At 35.6% G+C, this 24005-nt stretch overlaps 2 protein-coding genes and 1 non-coding gene across 3 annotated transcripts; 2 read left to right on the top strand and 1 right to left on the bottom strand.

Moving 5' to 3' along the window:
* The first annotated feature begins 3600 nt into the window (after positions 1-3600).
* On the top strand, positions 3601-6139 carry LOC113277960 (L-ascorbate oxidase homolog). The gene is made up of 7 exons (XM_026526920.1): positions 3601-3807; positions 3903-4012; positions 4103-4373; positions 4475-4574; positions 4680-5025; positions 5109-5477; positions 5572-6139. The coding sequence occupies exons 1-7, from the start codon at positions 3652-3654 to the stop codon at positions 5855-5857; spliced, it is 1638 nt and encodes a 545-aa protein (XP_026382705.1). The 5' UTR covers positions 3601-3651; the 3' UTR covers positions 5858-6139.
* Positions 6140-6610: 471 nt separating this feature from the next.
* Positions 6611-6827, bottom strand: LOC113285077. Its single transcript, XR_003328582.1, has one exon. It is a non-coding gene; the product is annotated as a small nucleolar RNA U3 (small nucleolar RNA).
* A 308-nt stretch (positions 6828-7135) lies between these two features.
* LOC113283143 (beta-fructofuranosidase, soluble isoenzyme I-like) lies at positions 7136-11695 on the top strand. The gene is made up of 7 exons (XM_026532307.1): positions 7136-7588; positions 7738-7746; positions 8848-9704; positions 10151-10312; positions 10416-10654; positions 10762-10849; positions 11365-11695. The coding sequence occupies exons 1-7, from the start codon at positions 7174-7176 to the stop codon at positions 11551-11553; spliced, it is 1959 nt and encodes a 652-aa protein (XP_026388092.1). The 5' UTR covers positions 7136-7173; the 3' UTR covers positions 11554-11695.
* The last annotated feature ends 12310 nt before the right edge of the window (positions 11696-24005 follow it).

The raw sequence follows: 24005 nt of genomic DNA, 5'->3' as shown, positions 1-24005 counted from the left end.
CTTTCCAAGCTAAGGCCTGTCACTGTCAAGCCCAGATCCTCATACAAGCAATTTAGAGCCCAAAGCTCACTTCAACACTGAGCCCAAGTTCAGTTCATTGAAACCAAAGGCTAAAAGCCCAGGTTTGATCCCAAGGCCCAGTGCAATTCAAAAGACCAAAAGCCCATAAATTCACAGTCAATCCAAAAGCCCACTGAGCCCAAAACCATTTCATTGTTACAAAAACCCACTAAGACCAAAGCACAATTAGAAGCCCAATAGCAATTTAGAGCCCAAATAGCTAGAAACTCCAAACACTCCCAGTCTCTGTGGATCGACCCGTACTTGCACGAGCTACATCTGACGACCGTGCACTTGCGGTATTACTGTAGGCCCGTTTCAATTTCGCTTCAATTTTATACGCTTTCCCGGGTCCAACACCCATACAATTCTAGCCAACCTACTTTGTTCCCACGACAATGTAGTCTCTTCTGATTACATCTGCTACCAAGAACTGTTGCCGCTCATTTTTTGATACCAGCCAGAGCTTCACCGCAGCAGCAATCACTACAAAGGTAACTCGTACTCCTCCATATTTTATATTCACGTGGAAGAAATAAAAAAATCACCAGTTTAAACGCACGATGGTGATGTCTTTATCATGGTCAACCCACTGACCAAGGTTATGAAATCGTAAATCGCGGAGCGAATCGTATATTAAATCGTGAATCGAAGATTCATGGTAGATTATTAAATCGCTATAAATTAGAGATAAGAAAATTATGTATCAAAATAAATATGGATGCACATGCAATATTCACCGAAAGAGGGAGGAAATGCAAACTTATATGTTGAGAAACTTTGTAAATATATTATAATCTAGCAAGTATCACAAAAAACAAGCTACAACATGGTGGTTAAATCCAGTCGAAAGACAGTCGCATGCAGGTGTGAGAACGGAAGTTCGAATCTCCTTGGACCTTTTAATTTTTCATGTTTTATAGCATATGAATTTGACTGGTCAAACATCTTGACTTGATAAGTCAAGAATCGCGTATAATTATAGAATCTTTACGATTGTAGGGAAGATTCGATTCATTGTACGCTTCAAATCGAAACTCAAATATTTGAAGCGAATCGTGCGATTTAAAAACCATGCCACTGACCACACAAGATGGAAACATTAAACCATACTTGGGGACTGAGGATCTACACGGAATCCTTTCACTGTCAAAGTTCAGAAGACACAGTCAACCAAAAGGCCATAACCACAACAAGCTCATCTACTCTTCAAGGGTGTAGCGCAAGAATATCATCACCTCTCTGTCTAGAAGACGCTTTCAACACTTTACAAGGCCGCGGCGAATCCCAAGCCTGCTCAGAGAAAAACAACTTCAGAAACTAAAAAAAAATGCGACTGGGGACTGCTCATCGCAGTCCATCCCGACGACCATCAAAAACTCATGCCTTACAGAATAGCATTCAATCCATCAGAATTATGCCTTACAACACTGATTTTTGTGTCGCTATATGCAACTATTTCTTTCGTAACAGTTGCACTATCTCTTACAACCATTGGAGGATTATATCCTTTACAACAAGTATTCATGTCTGAAAGTCACGGGCTTGTAAACAGAAATGCATAGCTATTTTCCACCATAAATAATTACTGCCATCAAATCCTGGTGGTACGTAAACCCAATTTAGTTGATGCAAGCTCAGATTCATGTCTATAGGTTTGAATCTCTACAAATACAGACTTATTAGGTCTTTACGGTGTTTGCCTGATCTGATACCAATTGAAAAACCGGGTGTACACAAGTACACCACCAACTTTTTTTCGGGAACCAGTATAAACAATCCTTTTACAATTCGATATGTTCGAATACGAAACTGTATTTAAGATTGCTTTAACATGGAAAACCTAGTATGTACACGAACCAAATTCTAACAAGAACAAGTCTTGTAATCCATATTTCAAGATACGAATTTACCAAAACGAGTCTGGTAGGTTCTTATAGTTGAGTTAATACAATTTAGGTTTAGATACACACAACCTGTGATATTTCAATTATAAAGATAAAATAGTATAATGTGGAAAAGAAATAACACAAACAGCAGAAGTTTTGTTAATGAGGAAACCGCAACTGCAGAAAAATCCTGGTACCTAGTCCAGATTAAATACACACTGATTATAAGATGTTACACCAATTACTTACTACCTCTTCGGACTAGATGTAATATCTGCTTCAGTTGTATTCAAGCACCTGTAGAACTCCTAGCAGAACACATTTTGTTGCATCATAGTACTCTCTTTCATTTTGTTGCATTAGATGGTGTGATGCATATACTAATATCTTTTTTGACAATTTGCACGTATTTACGATTATTCATGTTACTTTTGTTAACACTGTAACTTGCCTTATAAAAAAAAGTTGGTAGATACTTTGAAGTTTTTTTATTGGATACTATACATTTTCTTATCTCTACAAATCACAAAAACTCGCAAAAAATCTACTGATAAATTTGTATCTATATGTCACAAAAATAATATTCAGAGTCGATATTTCAAAGTCTGTAAAATTTTCATTTGAGTACCTCCCTGTAAAAAACCTCTCAGAATCACTCAAATAAAAAAATCCACAAAAATCCTCAAAATAACTTAATGTTAAAGTTTCAAAAATGCATTCATCAACTAGTTTGGAAGAAAAATTTCACAGCAGATGTTATTAGTTTAATTAGATTAAATATTGGTTATCGTTGACTGTATTTTTAGGTTATTATCGGGAATTTATTTGAATATCATATGTCTACATACACCATAACTTTCTGTGTAAAAAAAACGTTACATTGTTAAGGCGGAAATTTATTTGGAACACTAATACAGTCAACATTTTCGAAATTTGGATGCATGTGATGTGATTACATACGTAATGAAAGATGTCAGTGGAGTAATAAATGAAAGTCCAGTTATCATGATCTGCTGATACGTTTCCTTCTCCGCGGCTGCCGCTTAACTCCTTCCTGTTGTATCTTCTCCACAGTCCTTGTCTAAAATGTACTCAGATCCTTTCACTATGCGCCGACAAAAGTGTCAGACCATATAAATCAAAAAGATCCTCTCGTATCATTTTTTTGCTCTTATTTACGAGGGCCCTTGATTATATCTTTGTTTTTATTGGGTGTGGAGTATATATTTTTGCACACCCCTACCTAGTGTAATGTCACTTCTCTTTGAATCCTTGTGCAATATTTGTCATAAATCTTAGTACAAAAAAAAAACACAACTTGTTTTACCTTGAAAGTTAGTCATGTAAACGAACTCCGAGGTTTAATTTGATAGCACATTAGTATATAACTGAGTGACAGTTAATTTAGTTATCATTATCATATAATATATATGAAGTTGACTCTCCGATCTCTCACTACGCGACAGAACATGTGAAAGTCAAATGGAACATGGAGCCTTGAAGTGCGGCAACGCAAACGCGTATGATGCTGCTGCTGCATGCTAGCATCCCTAATTACCTAGCAGCACTCTCATTAACACTCTGCAAAACCTATACATCTACATCTATATAAACCACTCTTCCACTTGCTACTTCTACTCGATCACTTCTCTCTACTCTTCGATTCTCTTCTTTTTCTTCTTCCCTCTTAAGTTCTGAAAACATGGGAGAAGTTATGATACTGAAGCTGTTAGCTGGAGTACTAGCAATGGTTTGCATGAGTAATATGGTATTGCAGGTGAAAGCAGAAGACCCATACAGATATTTTACATGGAAGGTCACTTATGGTACAATAAAGCCTCTTGGGGTTCCACAGGAGGTAAACTTTTTTTTTTCTTTTTTTTTTTTACTTGCTGGTTCTTGTACACTCCACTAATTGTTGGTTCAATCAATGCGTACTTCTCTTCTGTGTAGGCAATCCTAATCAATGGGAAATTTCCTGGTCCAAGAATTGAAGCTGTAACTAACGATAACATCATTGTCAATGTCTTTAACGAATTAGACGAACCATTCCTCATTACATGGTAACTATATGCGCGCTTATGAAACCATTTCGCTTTTTTCTTTATGCTAAGAATTATTGGTTTAATGTTTTGTTTGGGAAAAAAAATTAGGAATGGAATCAAGAACAGAAAATCTCCATGGCAAGATGGAGTTCTCGGAACCAACTGTCCGATACTTCCACACACAAACTTTACATACAAGATGCAAGTGAAGGATCAATTTGGAACTTTTACTTACTTCCCTTCGACCAAAATGCACAAAGCTTCTGGTGGATTTGGTGCATTCAATATTTATACTAGACCCCATATTCCCCTCCCATATGATCCCCCAGCAGGAGATTATACTTTGCTGGTTGGTGACTGGTACACGGCTGGCCATAAGGTACATAGATTCTCTACTTGCACTCATTCTATGCACATATATGGCATAGATAAAAAAAAAATAAGCTGGTTGCAAGTTGTAACACTCGAAATATTTTGCAGGCACTGGCGGAAACCTTGGACGCGGGCAAATCTCTAGGTCTGCCTAATGGTATACTAATTAACGGGAAACAAAAGGGTCCTAAATTTGTTGGAGAGCCAGGTAACTTTTAAGTGCTTCTCATAGCATGTATGTAAAGTGGATCTATATTACGAATTTAATTTAGTCTAATATTAAGCAAAATGTTGTTATTTGTGGCTTTTTCAGGGAAAACATATATGATGAGGATATCAAATGTTGGTTTATCGACATCAATCAACTTTAGGATCCAAAATCACAAAATGAGACTAGTTGAGATTGAAGGAACTCATGTGGTTCAAGAATCATACGACTCTCTTGATATACACGTCGGTCAATCTGTTACTGTTCTTATTACCTGCAATCAGAAACCAAAAGATTATTATATTGTTGCTTCATCTAGATTTACGATTCCTGTTCTTAAAACAACTGCCCGCCTCCGTTACGCCAATACTAAGATTAAAGCTTCCGGTGCTTTGCCAATCGGCCCAACTACCCATGTTCACTGGTCACTGAAACAAGCAAGAACATTCAGGTAAAAATGCAACACAAATTATTTTGTCAATAATTCTACTGTGATGTCAAGTATCTAATCTCTCATCTTTTAACATTATGTAGATGGAATTTGACTGCAAGTGCAGCGAGACCTAATCCACAAGGAACATACCATTACGGTAACATAAAAACTGTTAGAACACTAGTTCTGGAGAACAGTGAAGCTCTGATTGACGGCAAAGTACGGTACGCTGTTAACGGGATCTCCTACGTGAACCCCGACACTCCTTTGAAGCTTGCAGATTGGTTCAATATTCCAGGAGTATTCGAACTTGACTCCATCCCAGATATGCCTACTCCCGGTACACCAGCTAAAATGGGAACCCCTGTCATTGGAACCCTTCTCCATGATTTCGTCGAAATAATCTTCCAGAACCCTGAGGGTACCATTCAATCTTGGCATATCGACGGGACTGACTTCTGGCTTGTTGGGTAATCTCCGGATACATTTTCGTAGTTTCTGTTTTCTGCTATTAATTTCCCATCAAATATTAACATAATCATATACAAAAATTAATTCATGCAGGATGGGACCAAAGACATGGATACCAGAATATAGGAAATTTTACAACTTGGTTGACGCAACCACAAGATACACAGTGCAAGTATACCCGTATTCATGGAGTTCTATTCTTGTACCACTAGACAACAAAGGTATGTGGAATTTAAGGTCCGCAAACTGGCCAAGACGGTACCTCGGACAAGAATTGTATGTCAGGGTCTGGAATGACGAAAAGAGTCTGTATACCGAGTCTGACCCACCACTGAATGCAATCCTCTGCGGCAAAGCCAAGGGAGTCCACCTCGGATGATCGATGTCAGACAAAGACACAGCTTGCTTTTGATTACTAGTAGCTAGCTAGTACTTATATATTTATAGCGATCCAGAAGAAGCATGCAGATGCTTTTTATGTGATTCTGCAGCTCTATTAGTTAATCACCGCGGTCACGATTGTGTGACTAGTCGAATGATGGCTAAAAAGCCATCTTCGATAGATATTGAGATTTGTTTTACAGTTCATGGAAATCCAGAACCAGTTGTAATGTGTATTTCTTTTAAAAAGTTCCAATAAACATTGGCTTTACTCGATGAATATTATCACATCTTGTTTCGACCAAATCAAGCCTATGACTCGGGAAAGCTTCCATAATTTGCGAGCGTAATTTACAAAGGGGTGGGAGCGTAATTTAGGTTATTTAAAATCAGTAATGGCTGCTGCATATTTTTGAAAGACCAAGTACCGGGTTTGTATTTTCCTATCAGCATTGTATGTGTGTATGTATTATGGGTTTTCAGCGTGAGAAGATTTATCCAAAATCTGATGTTTACAGATTTCAGAAATTTTACTTTTACTTGTTGCCAAACTTATATGATCGCCTCCAACCTTGCTTTGAATTCTTATGCAAGGAATACGCGAATTCTTCTGGTTTCCTGTCTCAAAATAAGACCTTATCATCAGATTCACATAACCACAAAAACAAAAAAGATTTTGTAGTCTGTCCACGGCCACCACAGCAGGCCAAGCTGATCAACTGAGTCCAGCAAAAACAAAAAAAGACTTTGGAGGCTGTCAGACAACCGCACGACCACCACAGCAGGCCAAGGCCAAGCTGAGAACGATCATCTACAGCCGCAGGGTCTACATCATAGGCCTGCGACCATTAATCACGCTCTGGTCGTGCGGTCCTGGTTCATCAACCAGCCTGCGGATCCTGTCTCCTTAGAACTCAAGGATAAGGAGGTATGAGCCTATAGAACAGATCCTGTTCAAGTAAGGTCGTGTCCAGTTTACAAATTCCATGCTCTTTAAACCACACTCCATTTCGCAGCCTTGTCGGTGTGGGACTAAGAAATGAAACGACTCGCTTCTGAATCCTCTTCGAAGACAGAACCGTATATATACTAGAAGGTCGCAGGTTCGAAATCTCTGTTGGATACTGAGATACAAAGTAAGCTCCAGTTACTGTTTCCTTCCCTTGAATATTTTACCTTTGGTAAATAACAAAACAGTGTGTCCACTCCACTGGTCCACTGTGTCTCGCATAAAAAGAACTCCAGTCTTGGTTATATAACCTCCACTGTGGTTTTCGATCTCTCTTTTCACATTTCTCCCTAGATTGCGAAATTATGGACTACATCGACGCATTTGGGAAGTTTGAAAATCTTAGTGAAGAAACATACTCATCTTCTCATTCCTACACTTCTCTACCAGCTAGTGATGAAACAAGAATTGTTGGAGGAAATCTCTTGAAACCCAAGAAAAAGGGTCTCATAGTTGTTTTATCCGCTGTTATGTCATTAGCATTATTCGGTGTAGTTTTACTCGGGAAATCGAGAACAACAACATCTTCATCGCCACTAGTTGTCGATGAAACAATAGTAAGCAGAGGAGTGACAGAAGGAGTGTCCGAAAAAGCGTTCCTACAGTTTTATGGAGATGGTGATACAGATGGGAAGATTATTTCGTATCCATGGACAAACTATATGTTATCCTGGCAAAGAACAGCTTATCATTTTCAACCAGAGAAAAACTGGATGAACGGTACGTAATTAACTAATAAATTTAAATATCGCATTTTTCATTCATACATATATTTCTTTTATTATCAAACCTGATATTCGATTCATATTTTTCGTTTCTCATTTTGTCATGGTGCTGATCGCCGCTCATGATGGTGCAATATGCTGCAGATCCTGATGGTGAGTAACATTATCCTTGACTTTTAATTCGTAAGAAAACATATACACTTGCTAGTTCATGGAAAGTTGATTACAATTGTTAAATCGGTACAAGAGTAGTAATTCTTTGTCAATTATCGATCATGGAATTGAGAAGACAATCCATTTGTACCATACGAAAGAGAGTGAAAAATAAAATGCAAACTTATTTTACTTTTCTGGTGAGCGCATTGCCAAGATGGCAACCAACCAATCAACCAACCAGTCTTCCATCAATAGATAAGAGACCAAAAGCTAGCAACCAACCAGTCTAATCACGACCTTTCATAGGTGAACAATAAATGACCGGGCATCGTACACGCTATAGTATGCTTGTACAAGTTTGGAATTTGCGGGACCAAAATAATTAGCCTCACACATGACTTGAGTGTCCATTTCTATGTTGCATCTTAAGGACAGGCTAAATAGAAATATACGGTAAAAACTTCGGATGTTAATACCTCGTGGAACTCATAAAATTATCGATATATGGAGTTTATTAATATACATAAGTAACTTTCTTTACTAATTTGGTGCATATAAATGTTATTGAGTAATATGCATGCATATTCATACTTCAAAAGTTCCAATATCCAAATACATGTGTCTATGTATGAACTTGTACGGAAAGTTTTCATCCCAAAAAAACTTTAAACAAGCCCGAAAACTTGGAAATATTTTAACTTTAAACAAGTTTGAAAACTTTGGAAATGTTTTAACTTCAACAAAAAAGTGTCCATGGGGCTGAAGGTTTTGTGCATCCGCAAATTAGAAGATGCGGTAATAAAAAAAAGAATTACACCTTTTTTTCTCAAAAAATTATAATAAGTGTTTTATTTCATATATTTTGATGTAACAAAATCTATAATTTTTCAAATATAATGTTGATTATTAATATATAGAGGTATTTTCCTTATGACGAGACTAAAAAAGTCTATTAATATTAAAATATGGAGGTCATTAATATATGTAACAGGCCCAATGTTAGGACTATGATTTTGTATTAATATACATAAGTTATTAATACATGAAGTATCAGTATAATAAGTTTTTACTGTAATTGCATGTGGTTCTACTTTGCAGGTCCATTGTTCTACAAGGGGTGGTACCATCTATTTTATCAATACAATCCATATGGAGAAATTTGGGGAAACATTGTCTGGGGCCATGCTGTATCACGAGACCTGATTCACTGGTTATATCTCCCAGAAGCTATGGTTCCTGATCACTGGTATGACAGTAATGGTGTCTGGACCGGCTCAGCGACTCTTCTACCTGATGGTTCCATTGTCATGATTTACACAGGATCAACAAATGAATCCGTTCAAGTCCAAAATGTTGCATTTCCTGTTAACTTATCTGACCCACTTCTCATCAAGTGGGTCAAATACTCAGGTAATCCGATTCTGTACCCGCCGCCAGGTATCGGACTAAAAGACTTTCGTGATCCCACCACAGCGTGGTACACACCAAAAAAGAAGTGGAGGATAACAGTTGGTTCGAAACTCGGTACTACAGGGACTTCTCTAGTATATGAAACTGTAGACTTCCTTAACTATACATTGTTAGATAAAGTTTTACATAAAGTTCCGGACACCGGAATGTGGGAATGCGTCGACTTTTATCCAGTGTCAATGACCGGAGATAATGGGCTCGACACCTCCGTAAACGGACCTGGAGTCAAGCATGTATTGAAAGCTAGTTTGGATGATATTAAAAAAGATTATTATGCATTGGGAAGTTATGATGTCGTCAGTGATGTTTGGACACCAGATGATGCTGAGATGGATGTGGGGATTGGACTTCGTTATGACTACGGGAAGTTCTATGCGTCAAAAACATTTTATGACCAGAAAAAGAAGAGAAGAATATTATGGGGCTGGATTGGTGAGACTGATAGTGAACATACTGATATTGAGAAGGGTTGGGCATCAGTTCAGGTATATACTACTCCCTTCTTCCCTAAATAGATAGATGATCTAGTTCAAGTTTGCACGATTTTTAAGGTAAAAGGGAGAGGGGAGTATTATTTAAGATTTTTTTACAATTATACCCTTATGGATAATAACTAGTAAAATTCAGAAATTGATTTATCTCTCAAAATATACCATTGGTATCCATAAACTTTATAACATTGGAAAACATTTTAAAACACGTACGTAACGAATATAAACATGGCTATCAAATGATACATATTTGTTATACTAACAATAGTCAATTAAAAGGATAGTTTTAAAAATATCCTTATTTAATGATATGGGTCATCTATTTAGGGACGAATTTTAAAAATTAGTAGGTCATCTATTTAGAGACGGAGAAAGTATATATTTTTCCGTGGAACTGAAATGTTGACTAATATTATAAATTTAACTTTTCATGTGTACAGGCTATTCCAAGAACGGTGTTGTTTGATGGCAGAACCACGACCAATTTACTTCAATGGCCAGTTGAAGAGCTGGAAAGTTTAAGATTGAACAGTTTAGAGTTTAACAATATTGACATCCAAACTGGGTCACTGGTACCTCTAGATGTTGGCACTGCTACGCAGGTCTGGTAAAGAATTTGTGTTCTCTAAGGTATTTGATGAACATGATTGAGACACATATAACATAAGTTATGGTTGATTTTATGCGCTTAATCTTGATTTACAGCTAGACATAACAGCGGAATTTGAGATAAATGAGAAATCTTTAGATGGAATGACGGAAGAAGCTGACGTAGGGTATAATTGCACCACCAGTGGGGGTGCTGCCGGAAGAGGCAGATTGGGTCCATTTGGGCTATTGGTTCTTGCAGATAAGACTCAATCCGAACAAACGGCTGTGTATTTTTATGTTGCGAAGGATATATATGGAGACCTCAAGACTTTCTTCTGCACCGACGAATCTAGGTAAGTTTGAATATACAAAGCCTGTTTAGCTGGAGCTAGTGGACCTAGTGAATTTTTTTTTTCTTTTTTTATGAAAACATAAAACCTTGCATATTGCATTGTTGCAGGTCTTCAGAGGCTAATGACGTAGGTAAACAAGTTTATGGGAGCATAGTTCCTGTACTCGATGGAGATAAATTATCTATGAGAATACTGGTAAGTTATTCAATTTATGAGTCTTAGATTTTGATACATATTTTGTTACCTTTTTAAGATTTAAATAAATTAGAATAACAAAAGAGCTAATTCTATGGACTAGTTAATTGGTTGTTAAGATGAGCCAATAAGATCATTTTGTTTTGTGCACGCTCCTTTAAAGGGTGGGCCCAAAATTAGACTGCTCTTCTTGTAGTATTTTGGTCCTAGCTTATCACAAATCCGCGTAAGACTACTTATTCATTTTGTCATTAGTTTCCAATTATTTACCAAATCATTAGTTAAGTAATGTTTCTTTAAATTTATGAATCAAGAGATAATTCTTTACACAATTATAAGTTGAGATGCGATTAAAAATTGTAGTCGGGTTGATAGAACTAACAGGTCCCTTGCTAATTCACATGACATGAATGTAGAAACCTTTTTGTCTAAGTTAAGAATCTTTATAAGTCAACTAAGTATGTTTTACATTCAATAATAAGTACGGAATGTGTTTAATTGGTCTTCTTGGACAGGTCGATCACTCTATAGTAGAATCATTTGCTCAAGGTGGACAAACATGTATAACTGCTCGCGTGTATCCCACAAAAGCTATTTATGACGCAGCTCGATTGTTCCTCTTCAACAATGCTACAAAAATAAATATCAAGGCCACTTCAATCAAGATATGGCAAATGGATTCTGCATTCATTCGCCAATACTAAGACACCATGAACGGTTGTTTAGTATATTAATAGTGTGTTGTAGAGAACTGGAGTTGGGATGGCCACCCAAGCCCATGTTTAATTGAATAATAATTGTGTAAGTTAAAAATAAGGGAAATAAATAGACGATATGGATTGAATCTCATGCTAGTCAGAGACATGATCTGACAACTATTATAAAATCTAATATGTATGTGTCCATTCATACGAACCAATGAACTGTGAACCCTTTCAAATTTAAATTCGAATCTCATTATATAAAAGGTGTGACTTTGTGTGAATGGTTAGAATCTATATAAATTTTTCTTCTCCGCTGAGATCGATATACAGAGAAAAACATAGAAAATATACAGAAATTAATTGCATTTTCTATTGAATTTGAGAGTATGTAAAAGAGAGATGTGTTACAATAATGATGTTGAAGAGCATCAAAGGTCCGGTTGAATGTTGGAGACACATATCATTATCTGTACAAGCCTCTTATCTGTATCAGCATCTAAGGAAGAGCATTATGTCTTAAGTAAAGAGATCACTCGTCTTAATGTTCTTCTTTTTGATTTTTTTTTCATATTTGTTTTTCGTAACCATGTGCCACGGGAGTCGTAGTACATAAACTAAGACCAACAAAGTTTATAAAAATTCACCAATAAGAGAACTAAACTAAATGAAAGACATGAGAGTGGAGATTCATGACTAATATTGGATGTCTGTTGGATGTCATATTTTATCCAAATTAATTGACCTTCCGGATATTGTTGTCACTTTATTAGTCATTTTGAGAATTTAAGCTACTTTTGTTTTCTCGTCGGATTGGGGTATACCCAAATTAACAAAATAAAATCATCCGAAAGTAAAATTCAAAATCCCTTATCCATATATTTGTAATAATACCTAATATGTCCTCAGATTAATTAGCACTAATCTATTGAATTAGTTAACTTAATAATGTTAGATTAAATTTATTAGGTAAATACTTTGGTTATTGTTAACTTATGAATCTTGTTAAAAGAAAATTTGAATATTTTTTGTCTTTTGAGAATTTTTTAATGAAAATGAATTACCCTACTCAAACACTTCTCAAAATGGAATTGATCATGGTATTGTTTGTTTGATCCTTCAAATTAGAGAACAAATTTAGCGATTTCGAATTCAGGTCATGAATACTCGCCATGCTCGACCAAAACAAAATATGCTGACCAAACATATATAGTCGCGGAAGGATCGCGTTAAAACAAAATGACTTTTAATATTGACATCAAATATCGTCATGGTTTATTTGTTACAATCATGTCGACTGATCATTACAATAAACTTTCACGCTCTAGAAAGCAAAAAAATAACGATTGTTTATTTTTTATACAAAGTGGTCATGTTATTTTTTAAGAAACATGACGAATAAAAGCAAACTTGGACGCAGAAAAACTTGTTTTTTGCGGTTCTTAGTCGTCATGCTCGATAACGTAAAACAATAAAGACTCTCTACTTCGTCGAAAACGGTCTTCATGGTATATTTTTAAATGCTTGACGACTAAAACCAAATTTGGACACCGAAAACATTGATATTTGGAAATTATAATTGTCATGGTCGAAAATAAAACACACTGACGACGGTCTATTAGTCGTCATGCAGGAATCGAACCTACGAATTGCCCTCTTTCGGCCATGGATGCAAAGAGACTTGGCGAGTGAACTAGGTGAAACTTCTAGAGCTTCTATTTATGCATGCATTCTCGAGATTCGATTTGTTATTTTTACAAAACCATGACGACTAATAAAAAATTTAGGCATAAAAAACTTGGATTTCGGCAGTTACACTAGTTGTCATGGTTTAACTTTTCCAACCATGATGATTGTTCATACTATATCACTAGTCATCATGGTTTAGGGATGAAGACCATGACGACTCTACTAATTGTTCTTTCAGTTATGAAGAAATTGAAAAGCCGTGATGATATTCATCCAACGAGCATGTCGACTAGTCATAAACATAAAAAATCGTCATGTTAAGTGGAACAATAACGTAACGATCAAATCACTCCATAACAACATAAATCAATTTTCTAACCTAATATGTCACTTGGTGAACAAAAAAAAATTGATTGAGTTTATGACATCAATTGTTATGACATTCTCTCGACGAATTAATTGACAATTTTTTTTTGTTCAAAAATGATAAAATATCGAGAAAAAAAAAGACTTGATCATTAGGTTGATGAAGAAGGTGAAGGAAATGAATAAGGTTTGACGTTTGAATCTAAAACTAGAAAGGGAAAATTTAGTTATTATTCGGGGAAGTGTAATTAAGTAACTTTATATACATTAAACACCCCTTAGTCCACTATTATGGTTGGGAACAAAATTTATATACCCCACTTAGTTTGGGCATACCCCAATCCTGAGAATTTTTTTTTTATCCATTTTAAATATTAATTATAAAAGAAATTTGTATTTAATCCACCCATCCACACATCTATTTGATGTTGATGTCAAACTTAAAGTATGCAATGTGTTGGAATGAATGCGGATGAAGCTCAAACCAAATAAATCCTCACCACACTCACCTTTCCCAAACCCCTTATCATAATAAAGTTGTTTTAGTTGGGCTCAGAACTAAAAGAATCCATGTATGGAAAAGCTCATCACTTACTATGACCCAATCAATGTATTTACCAGAGACTTTGCGGAGAAAGATCATAATGGAGATAAGCATGTATTTCGGTCGATTATTTACCAGAGACTTTGCAGAGAAAGATCATAATGGAGACAGCCATGTATTCGAGGGTTTGAGGCAGAGATGGAATCATATATATCAAGTCTGGATCGAGAAATCAGAGGGAAGAAAGAACTTTGTTGCATCCACGGATTTCGTGGTCTGTTTGTGAAGATTTAGACATGGTTTTTAAGCGAGAAATTGATAATGGTTTACTTTCCATTGATTGTTGGTGATACAAGGAGTTATTAATTCTTGAGAACTTGTCGGATAGAAGAAGAATAAGAAGTGGGTTTTGGTCTTGGTCTTGTTAGCAGCGAGAAGGTTGACAAATTTCTGTTGTTACTGCCGTGAATCCTAAATGTGTCTAAGAATAGTCAAAAGATAAATCGGTTAGTCTTGGAATCCGACTTCCCATAAATTAAAAAGAACTTTCAAAAGTGATTGTCTCGGAAGCACTAACATTGTTGTTTAAACTTCGGTCTCCTAGATACTTGTTAGAAAACTCATCAATCAGTTTTATAAAATCATTTATATCTAAATTTTCTAATATTGACACAAAGCATAAAAATATATATATATATATATATCATTTATACTTGTTGAACTAATATGTTCTTGTGTCTAAGATTAGGTTTTCATATACTCAGGGATTAAAACTATGTAATTACACAAACATGAATAAAGTTCTCTGTTCTTCATTCCCTCTACTTTTGTCTCCTTTTTATTTCATAATACGTTATCACACGTAGTTCTAATCACTAAAGCAATTTATTCTTAAGATCTATTTATTTAATTCTTTTATTATTTTTAGGATATAACCATTGTCTTCTTCGCTTATGTATAAAGTAAAAAGAAAAATTAATTAAGTTCAACTTTTATTTTTTTAATTTTTTTCTCCTTACATATAAATTTATATGAGCTAACTTTTTAGCTTATCTCATAAATCATGTAATATGATGTATATGAAAATAATGATTTTGATTTTTCTATCTTTTCTTGATTCATTATAAATTATAATCACACCATATCATTTTCTTATTTGTTAATCACATACATATCTTTGCATCAATTGTGTATACAGTTCTAACAAAAAATGATGACATTCATTGTATTAATATTATATTATCATTATTAACTAAAAAAATTTATTTTTCCCATTGTAACAAGACTTGTCACGTTTGAAAACTATACTTGATTGCTTAACTATAAGATGTGAATAGTTGCGCGTTTGAAAATCATCTAAACAACTAGAAGTTTTTATTGAATAAATCAACTATTCATATATGCTAGTTTAATTTAACTTTTTGCTTAGTGTTAATTAACTTAAAAGTTATATCAATCTCTCTCATCATGATCAAACTAATAAAGGTTGTCATTATATAATTAACGTGAAATGTCTTATTTTATTTTTATACAAGTTGTTACCTCTTGAATATAAAATCCTGTCACATCTAGCAAGTTTGTAGCGTTTTAAAAGACTCTATCGATAATGCTCTTATAGAGTCTACTAAAACACGTTCATATTCGTTTTTTTTTCTTTTTTCAAAAGAACTGAACCGTATATATTAATGTGCACCATGCAACGACTAACATAATTTAACCACAATAATCAGATTTCCAAAATTGAAGCACATAACATTACCTATTCGTAATGAGTCATGATAATACTCTCCATCTAAAAAAAAGGAATAACTTATCGAGTGCTTACATAGTTGAGACCTAAATGAAATAAGTAACTAAAAAGTTTCTTAAGACCAAGATGCACAATTTGGATAAGAAGGACAGATGTAAAACACGCTCCAAGTACAATGATAACCTTCCTGAACCTTGGTGACAATACTTTTCCACTCGGAGAATCCTTCACAAGCTTTTGAAGACGCCTCTGAGCCCTTTCCAGTTTAACCTTGAGGTCGGGACTCCCAGCAGAGCCTGTTAACAACTTTAACATATTGTTGTGAATAGCCTCGTACAGTCTCTTAGCCTTGGTTTTGTTGTCTGCGTAATGATCTCAGCCTTCGTTTAAAACCTTTGCTCTTCCTAAGTTGTTCTCTATATCATCATAGAGATCGACATCTGAATCGTTGTGCTCCTCATGAATAAAAAATTATTTTTTCAGTGGCCTATGGAGGTTTCGAACCTGCGACCTTCGCTAAATTATTATCTCCTTACTAAAAAGTTGGTTTCATATTTGCTATTATTATCTCCTCATTTGAAGAGCTCGTGGGCACTGGTATCAATAATTCATTGATTTTTTTTTAAATATGCTTACACTAGAGAATTGTGTCAGATCGTAGTAAGCTAATGATTGTTGAATATTCATTCACAATATCTTCTGAAATAATGAATGTTGGCTCTTTATAGAGAAATATCGACATATATGATTGGTAGGCATACAATCCAAATCATATTGGATTAATTTCTTTATTGAAGCAATTTCAGATCCACGACTTAACACTTTAAATTACCAAGCATGAAAATTACAGGTTGGTTTTAGTCACAATACCCAATTAGAGAAATATGGTAATTCAAAAAAGATTCGAGGGTATTATGCTCAAACCCTTGAATTGATTCGGTAATATATTGTTCTCCATGTATGATGCATTTGGCGTGGTAGTCCTTGAAGTATTCATATTGCATTCACACACAAAATATGGTCTGGGAACATATTTGAATGTGCAATCTTTCGAGGATTCAAACTATATTCAGGCATCCCTCTGACTTGATTATCAAATTTAAAAATCCTTTATGTGTTTTTTTCAAAATACCAAAATCCGGATTAGTTGATGAGATAACTTTATAGGTCTCTTGAAATGTCCTTAATAACACCAAAATCCACGTTTAAGCAATATAATTTTTATTTTATTTCTTGGTCTGCAGTTTCAAATTTATGCTTACAACTTGTATACTAAATAGACTTCACATTTTTTTATGTTAATTTGTTTCTGTAATACTCATATATATAGTTGAGTTAGCATTCATAAATAATTCAAAAGTTGTATTCTTTTTCCTTCATTCAGGTTTTGTCTCGTGTGATTGTATTGGCAAGGTTTTAAGGAGGAAACATCTCGCTGACATTGAATTTTCATTCAAAAATGTTGATATTTTTCCATTTTTCCTTCGTCCAAATTTTTTCTCATTGATTTTTATTGCCAAGGTTTTAGTGAGGCAATTTATTCAACCTAGTGGTGATCCAAAGGGGAGTTGTATAAATCCGATATGCCCACATTTGATTAGACCAAATCAACATAACCATCTCATAGTAATTTGGATGTTCTCCTGAACCACTAAGGTTTAATAATAAATACGATTTTTATTCACGTATGGTAATATATTCGTATCTTGGTACTTTGTTGAAGAAACTGCATCAATTATTGTTGCGAATCATCTCCGAGAAGTTACCAATCCATGAAGACACGTGAACACTATTATTCAAAGTTAATACTACTTGTCGAACACCAAAGAATACTACATCAACTAGCGGACTTTTTCACGAGAACACTCCTATCTCCTGCATTCAAGAAATTTTTTCATCGAAATTAGAAACTCTCGGTTCACAAATTTGGAAGTAAAGTTTTGATTGTAGTACAGATACTCATAAAGGGGAGCGCCATCATCAAAGGTACACTCACTAGACTTCTCGTGTTGTACTCTTATTCCTTCATCAAGGTTTTTCCTAATGAGTTTTCCTTATCAAGGTAATTAACGAGGAAATATTTGTGTGTCCAACACCATTATAAGTTTTTACATGCTTATGTAATTTCATGTTTTTTTTTTCTTTTGAGTGTTCCTAGTATATCATAGTGACTTAGACACAATGGTCCGCAGGGGAGATACAAACCTAAGTTTATTAACTAGAATGTCCCTGTGTCTAAAATTAAGGTTTTCATATACTTAGGTACTAAGTCTTCTATCGCTATAGATATAGAGCCTTAATACTATTTAGTTACACACGTAAATATATTTCTCTCTTTTTCATTTACGATTCTTATAAGGTTCTACTTCTTAACAACAATTGAAAAGACACAAAATGCTATGCAAGAAATACACTATATTTGCTCCTTATCTTGGTCTTACTAAGGTTCTTTAGCTACAATTATAACCTGTTTAGCCATAATTATAACCAAATAACAATTTTTTTCCTTCAAGATAGTAATCTTTTTCGGATCATTTTCCTATTGGGTTATGTTCTTCGGATTCGGATTGGGGTGATTGCCCTTATCGATTTTCCTATTTCTTGATGAAACTAACATAATTCTTTAATGAAAGAATGGTGGGAGTATTTTTATTTTGTAGGTACGGTGGGTGAATGTTTTTCAAAGAAGTTAAATGCCTTAAAAGATAAATTGAAGGTGTGGAATTGAGATATATTTGGGAACATTGATAGGGCTATCTACACGGAACTTACCAAGTTGAAAGAGTTAGATGAACTAGATGATCAAATGAGTCTTACCGAAGTTGAAGAAGACATGAATGTGACGTGGTTCATCGTCGTCAAAGCATAATGATGCGGCAAAAGTCAAAAATTAGATATTTTCGATATGGAGATAGAAACACCAAAAAATTTCATCATGTGGTGAAGGGTTTCTTGTTAACTTGTCAATGTAAATATATATATTTTGGCTATACTTCATAATACATTAGCCATACTTTTTTTTAAAACTGTTTACATCTCATGTGACATCTCGTAAGTTTTAGAACTTGTCGACTGACCGAACTCTACGGGCGATCGGAAGTGGAAAAAAATATTCGGGCCTCATAGCGCTTTTAGAAACATCAATAACCTCCTTAGAAATAGACGATGGACCGGAAACAAATAAGAAATAAAGGTGGGTATTGTAAATAATCATTTTGAGTTAGCGTTTAAAGAAATTTCAAACAATCGTCCAAGAATCAAAAATATGTGTCTAAAGCGTGTTGATGAGAATGCAAGCATATGGTTTTAGAGGACTTTTAGTGAAGAGGAAGTTACGAATACAATTAAATATTTGGGGATTGATCGTGCTCCGGGTGCGGATAGATATCCTATGAAGTTCTTTATTGTTTGTTGGGGTTTTCTTAAAGAAGATTTGATGAAGGTATTCGAAGAATTTCATGACCATAATGTTCTTCATAAGTCTTTGAATTTTTTTATTGCGCTTATTTCTGAGAAAGCGGGTGTAGAGGAAGTAAAATATTTTCGGCCTATTAGTTTTATCGAAAGTATGTACAAAATCATATCAAAGATATTAGTAGAGCGTTTAGAGGTATATCTTCCTACTCTCATCTCAACATCTCAATCTAGTTTTATCAAAGGAAGAAAAATTCTTGATTGAGTATTGATAGTTAACGAATGTGTAGATTCTAGACTTTGTCGAAAATTACCGGGGTTGGTTTGCAAACTCAATATGGTTTTTAAATGAAGTTTATTCAAAATGGGGTTTGGTGGTGTTTGGAGGGCTTGGATTAGAAATTGTTTAACTTTCTCAAAGTTCTCAGTTCTTGTTAATAGATCGTATTACGGTTACTTTCGTAGCGAAGAGGGATTACGTCAAAGAGATACACTTTATCCTTTTCTTTTTACTATCGTTGGTGAAGTCCTAAGTTGTATTGTTGAGAAAAGCACAAGAAGTTGATCCAATATCGGGTTTCTCGGTGAATGAGCGGGAAACAAAAGGGAATTGAGCTAACATGTTAGGATGCAAGTATGCTAGTTTTCCTAGTACCTACCTTGGTCTTCCTTTGGGAGACAAAGTGGGAGGAACACAAAAATGGGACAAGATGCTTGAAACTTGTGCGAAAAGAGTTGCTTCTTGGAATGGGAAAACACTAGCAAGAGGAGGTAAGCTAACTCTCATCAAAAGTGTTTTGGCTAATCTTTCCATTTATTATCTCTCCATTTTTCTTGGTCCGTGCTCCATTACTAAGAAAATTGATAAAGTGGTGAGATATTTCTTATGGGATGATGCTCCTATTAAGAAAAGAATTCACAATATTTGTTGGAAAATTGTTACAAAATCAAAGGGAAAAGGTGGTTTTGGCGTACAGAGAACTAAGCAAGTGGACTCCGCCTTGCTAAGGAAATGGTGGCGGCGTTTTAGTTTGGAGGAAGATTGTAGTTGAGAAATTTGGCGAAACTTTTACCGGTTTGGAAACTCTCAAACCCAAAGGACCAAAAGTTGGTAGCTTATGGTGTAATATCTATAAAGAGCTTGAAGATTTCAACAAAAGTATTAGATTCAAGATTGGTGCGAGAAAAGAAACTAGATTCTGGGAAGATGCTTGGCTTGGTGAAGGAAGATTATGTGAAATGTTTCCATTGGCATATGAATCTTCAAGGACCAAGGAGTTTGTGGTGGCTAATATGTATGAAGTTAAACATATAAAATCTTCTTTCTTCCATCTCTATTCAAGAAGGTGTTTTGGATAGACGAATTTGGATCGAAAATGATACACAATCCTTTTATCTAGATTCTAGAAATCTAGGAACCCTAAATTTATCTCTTCCACTTCATCTCTGATACACAATCCTTTTATCTATATTCTTAATCATCATCATCCCTGTTTTATCACCATGCATGAAACAGATCAATCCACGCCTCCTTGCCCAACTCATCACTCTGAATCATCCAATAACTCTATGATTCTTGATCCTTATGTCATACATCCTTCCGACAATCCTGCAACAGTTCTCTTTTCTCCTTTACTTCAAGGAGATAAATATGGCGTCTGGGTTAGAGGAATAACCAAAGCTTTGAATGCTAAGGGAAAACTAGGTTTTGTCGATGATTCCTTACCACCTCCGTAGGATGATCTCACACATCGCTGCTGGAAACGATGCGATGATTGAGTGGGAAGTTGGATTCTGAATTCTGTCCACCCAGACATTCGTGCAAGTTGCTTATATACAGCTTCTTCACATGCAATATGGAAAGACTTGCAGGTAAGGTTATGTATCTCAAACGCTCCAATTCTGTTTCGTTTAAAGTCTGCCATAGCATCAATCAGGCAAGAGTCAATGCTGGTGTCCCTTTACTATACCAAAATTAAAATATTATGGGACCAATATGATTCACTTGTGGCTTCTATTGAAGCCTGTATATGTGGTGCTGGGAAACATATGATAGAACGCCTCGAGAGAGATCGAGCAATGGAATTCTTGCAGGGCTTGCATGACAGGTTTTCCAATCTGCGAAGTCAGATTCTCACAATGGAACCCTTTCCAACGGCTTTCCGCATTTTCAATCTTATGCAAAAAGAGGAGGAGAAACAACATATTATAGCCTCCCCACTGCCAGTAGTTGATTCAGCTGCCCTTAATACTTCTCGACACCTTCCATCGTCGTCTCGTCCTCCAGCTAGCCACAACAAGCGTCCTCGGCCTCACTGTGACTATTGTAACAGACACGGACATGTTAGAGAAAAGTTCTACCGCCTCCATGGTTTCCCAACTCCAAAAAACACTCTGCCAGTTGTTGTTGCTGCTACAGCAATGTCGAGTGAAGCTCAGGCCATCCAACCGGCAATTCCAGGTCTTTCCGTTGATCAGTATGCACGTCTGCTGACTTTAATCAATCCCCCTGAACCTGCACAGCTGGAACCACGTGCAAATTTTGCTGGTACAATTCTTACTACCTCTTTTATTACTCCACGGTTTATTGGCAGTGGTGCTACGCACCACATCTGCAATTCTTTGCAATTTTTTACTTTGTATTCTTCTGTTAAGTCATTGATTCAAATGCAATTGCCAGATGGTTCTTTTTCTGTGGTAAAGCATATTGGCGAAGTCGTTTTCTCGCCTACTCTTAAACTGTCGAATGTCCATCACATTTCTAATTTCAAATTATACTTATTTCAGTCAGTCAGTTAACTCGCCGATAAAATTGTATTTCTTTTTTTTATATAATATTTGTTTCTTTCGGGACCATGTCACGAATCAAGTGATTGGTCAGGCTAATTTTCACTCCGGCTTGTATCACCTTCAAGTCCGTCTGCAAATGCCAGAGATGCACAGAGCCTTATGTAATAAAGTGTCTTTAGATGTCTGGCATTGCCGACTAGGACATCCTAGTTTAGATCGTTTCAAATTATTATGTCGTACTTTCGATTACATTAATTCCAGTTCATCTACATTTTGTGATGTTTGCCCTCTTGCAAAACATAGTAGACTATCATTAAATAAAAATAAAATTTCCTCTACACGTTGCTTTGAATTAATACATTGTGATATCTGGGGTCCATTCTCGACTCCCTCTACCACAGGTGCTCGATATTTTTTAACAATAGTTGATGATTTTTCTCGGTATACCTGGATTTATCTTATGAATGCAAAAAGTGAAACTTTTAAGTTCCTCAAAGTTTTTACTTCTTTCGTTGCAACACAGTATTCACACAATATTTTTTGTGTTTCCACGTATAATTTTGTTCCCTATTTGCCAATATTGCAGCGAGTGCAATCCGATGATGGGACTGAATTCTTATCTCGTGACATACAAGCTTGGTTTGCTGACAAAGGTATCCACCATCAACACAGTTGTGTAAACTTACCAGTATATCTAGATTCTTAGTTCTAAGATGGTAAATTTGGTTGTTGCGATTCTTGGTTAACGGCAGGTGTGTGTTGAGATAAATTTGGTGGACTATAGTTTACATATACACGTCCAATAGCAATCATGAAGTTGAGCAAGCAAATTCTAACTACTCGTTGCATGCTACTGAAAGTGAAGAAAAATAACAAGAAGAAGAAACCAAAGAAGAAATCGCAACAACCAATTCTAAGGCTTACAGCAGGAGACATGCTGCCGAATCTTCCAGAAGACCTCATCCTCGAAATTCTTCACAAGTTACCCGTTGACAAATCTCTCTTAAAATTCAGGTGCGTCTGCACGACTTGGAACATCCTATTAACAAACCCAAACCTTTTCACCAATAATGAATTTAGTGATAATATCCTAGTAAAATATGGCACAAACCTCTACACTTTAGAATATGATGGTTCACATACACTCAACAGAATTTGTTGTCCACTCGAGTGTTCGACAGATGATATGATATCGGGTTCTTCTAATTGATTGGTTTGCTTAAGTAAACTTAATCGTGATGGTATAGCTTGGAATCCAACTACCAATGAATATAAAGTAATTCCAAATTCAACTACATTACCAGCTGCATTTAAAACCATGTTCCGTCGTGGATTCACAAGCTTCTTAAGTTATGGGTTTGCTTATGATGAATTAAGTTAAGATTACAAGTATGTCAGAATTGTGGGTAGTTTGAATCACAAGGAGTCCGTAGTCGATGTTTATTCGTTGAGATCAGATTCTTGGAAACGAATCCAGTATATACCTTATAAAATTCGCCATGGAACAGTGGGGGCGTTCTGTAATGGAGCTCTTCATTGGACTGCAGAATCTTACTCAAGAAAAAACATCAAAGTTTTAATTGGTTTGGACGTTGGAAACGACAGTGTTCTCGACATCCCACAACCAGAAAGTTTGGAGGACGCTGGAAATTATGATTCTGGTGAGTATAGATATGTCAATGTTTTGCATGGGTGCCTATGCATGCTTTGTAGTAGTCGCATGAATGGTGGTTATGAAGTATGGATGATGATGGATTATGGAGTCCGGGAATCTTGGGTGAAGCTTTATAGAATTCCTACACTCATTGAGTTTACGTCTTTTCGATCAGTTCAGTGCTCGAAGAAGATGGAGTATTTAAAAAACGGCGAGATTCTACTGCAGATTGAACAATGGGGAGAAAT

The sequence above is a fragment of the Papaver somniferum genome, chromosome 5, assembly GCF_003573695.1.
Source record: "Papaver somniferum cultivar HN1 chromosome 5, ASM357369v1, whole genome shotgun sequence".
Taxonomy (NCBI): Eukaryota; Viridiplantae; Streptophyta; class Magnoliopsida; order Ranunculales; family Papaveraceae; genus Papaver; species Papaver somniferum.
This window is presented reverse-complemented; position numbering and strand designations above follow the sequence as displayed.

Excerpts from the sequence above, each read along its gene's own strand:
- LOC113277960 (XM_026526920.1), top strand. The coding sequence starts at position 3,652 with ATGGGAGAAGTTATGATACTGAAGCTGTTAGCTGGAGTACTAGCAATG. Across the intron at positions 3,808-3,902 it reads CTCTTGGGGTTCCACAGGAG|GCAATCCTAATCAATGGGAA; the intron begins GTAAACTTTTTT and ends TCTTCTGTGTAG. Across the intron at positions 4,374-4,474 it reads GGTACACGGCTGGCCATAAG|GCACTGGCGGAAACCTTGGA; the intron begins GTACATAGATTC and ends AATATTTTGCAG.
- LOC113283143 (XM_026532307.1), top strand. The coding sequence starts at position 7,174 with ATGGACTACATCGACGCATTTGGGAAGTTTGAAAATCTTAGTGAAGAA. Across the intron at positions 9,705-10,150 it reads AGGGTTGGGCATCAGTTCAG|GCTATTCCAAGAACGGTGTT; the intron begins GTATATACTACT and ends TCATGTGTACAG. Across the intron at positions 10,313-10,415 it reads ATGTTGGCACTGCTACGCAG|CTAGACATAACAGCGGAATT; the intron begins GTCTGGTAAAGA and ends CTTGATTTACAG.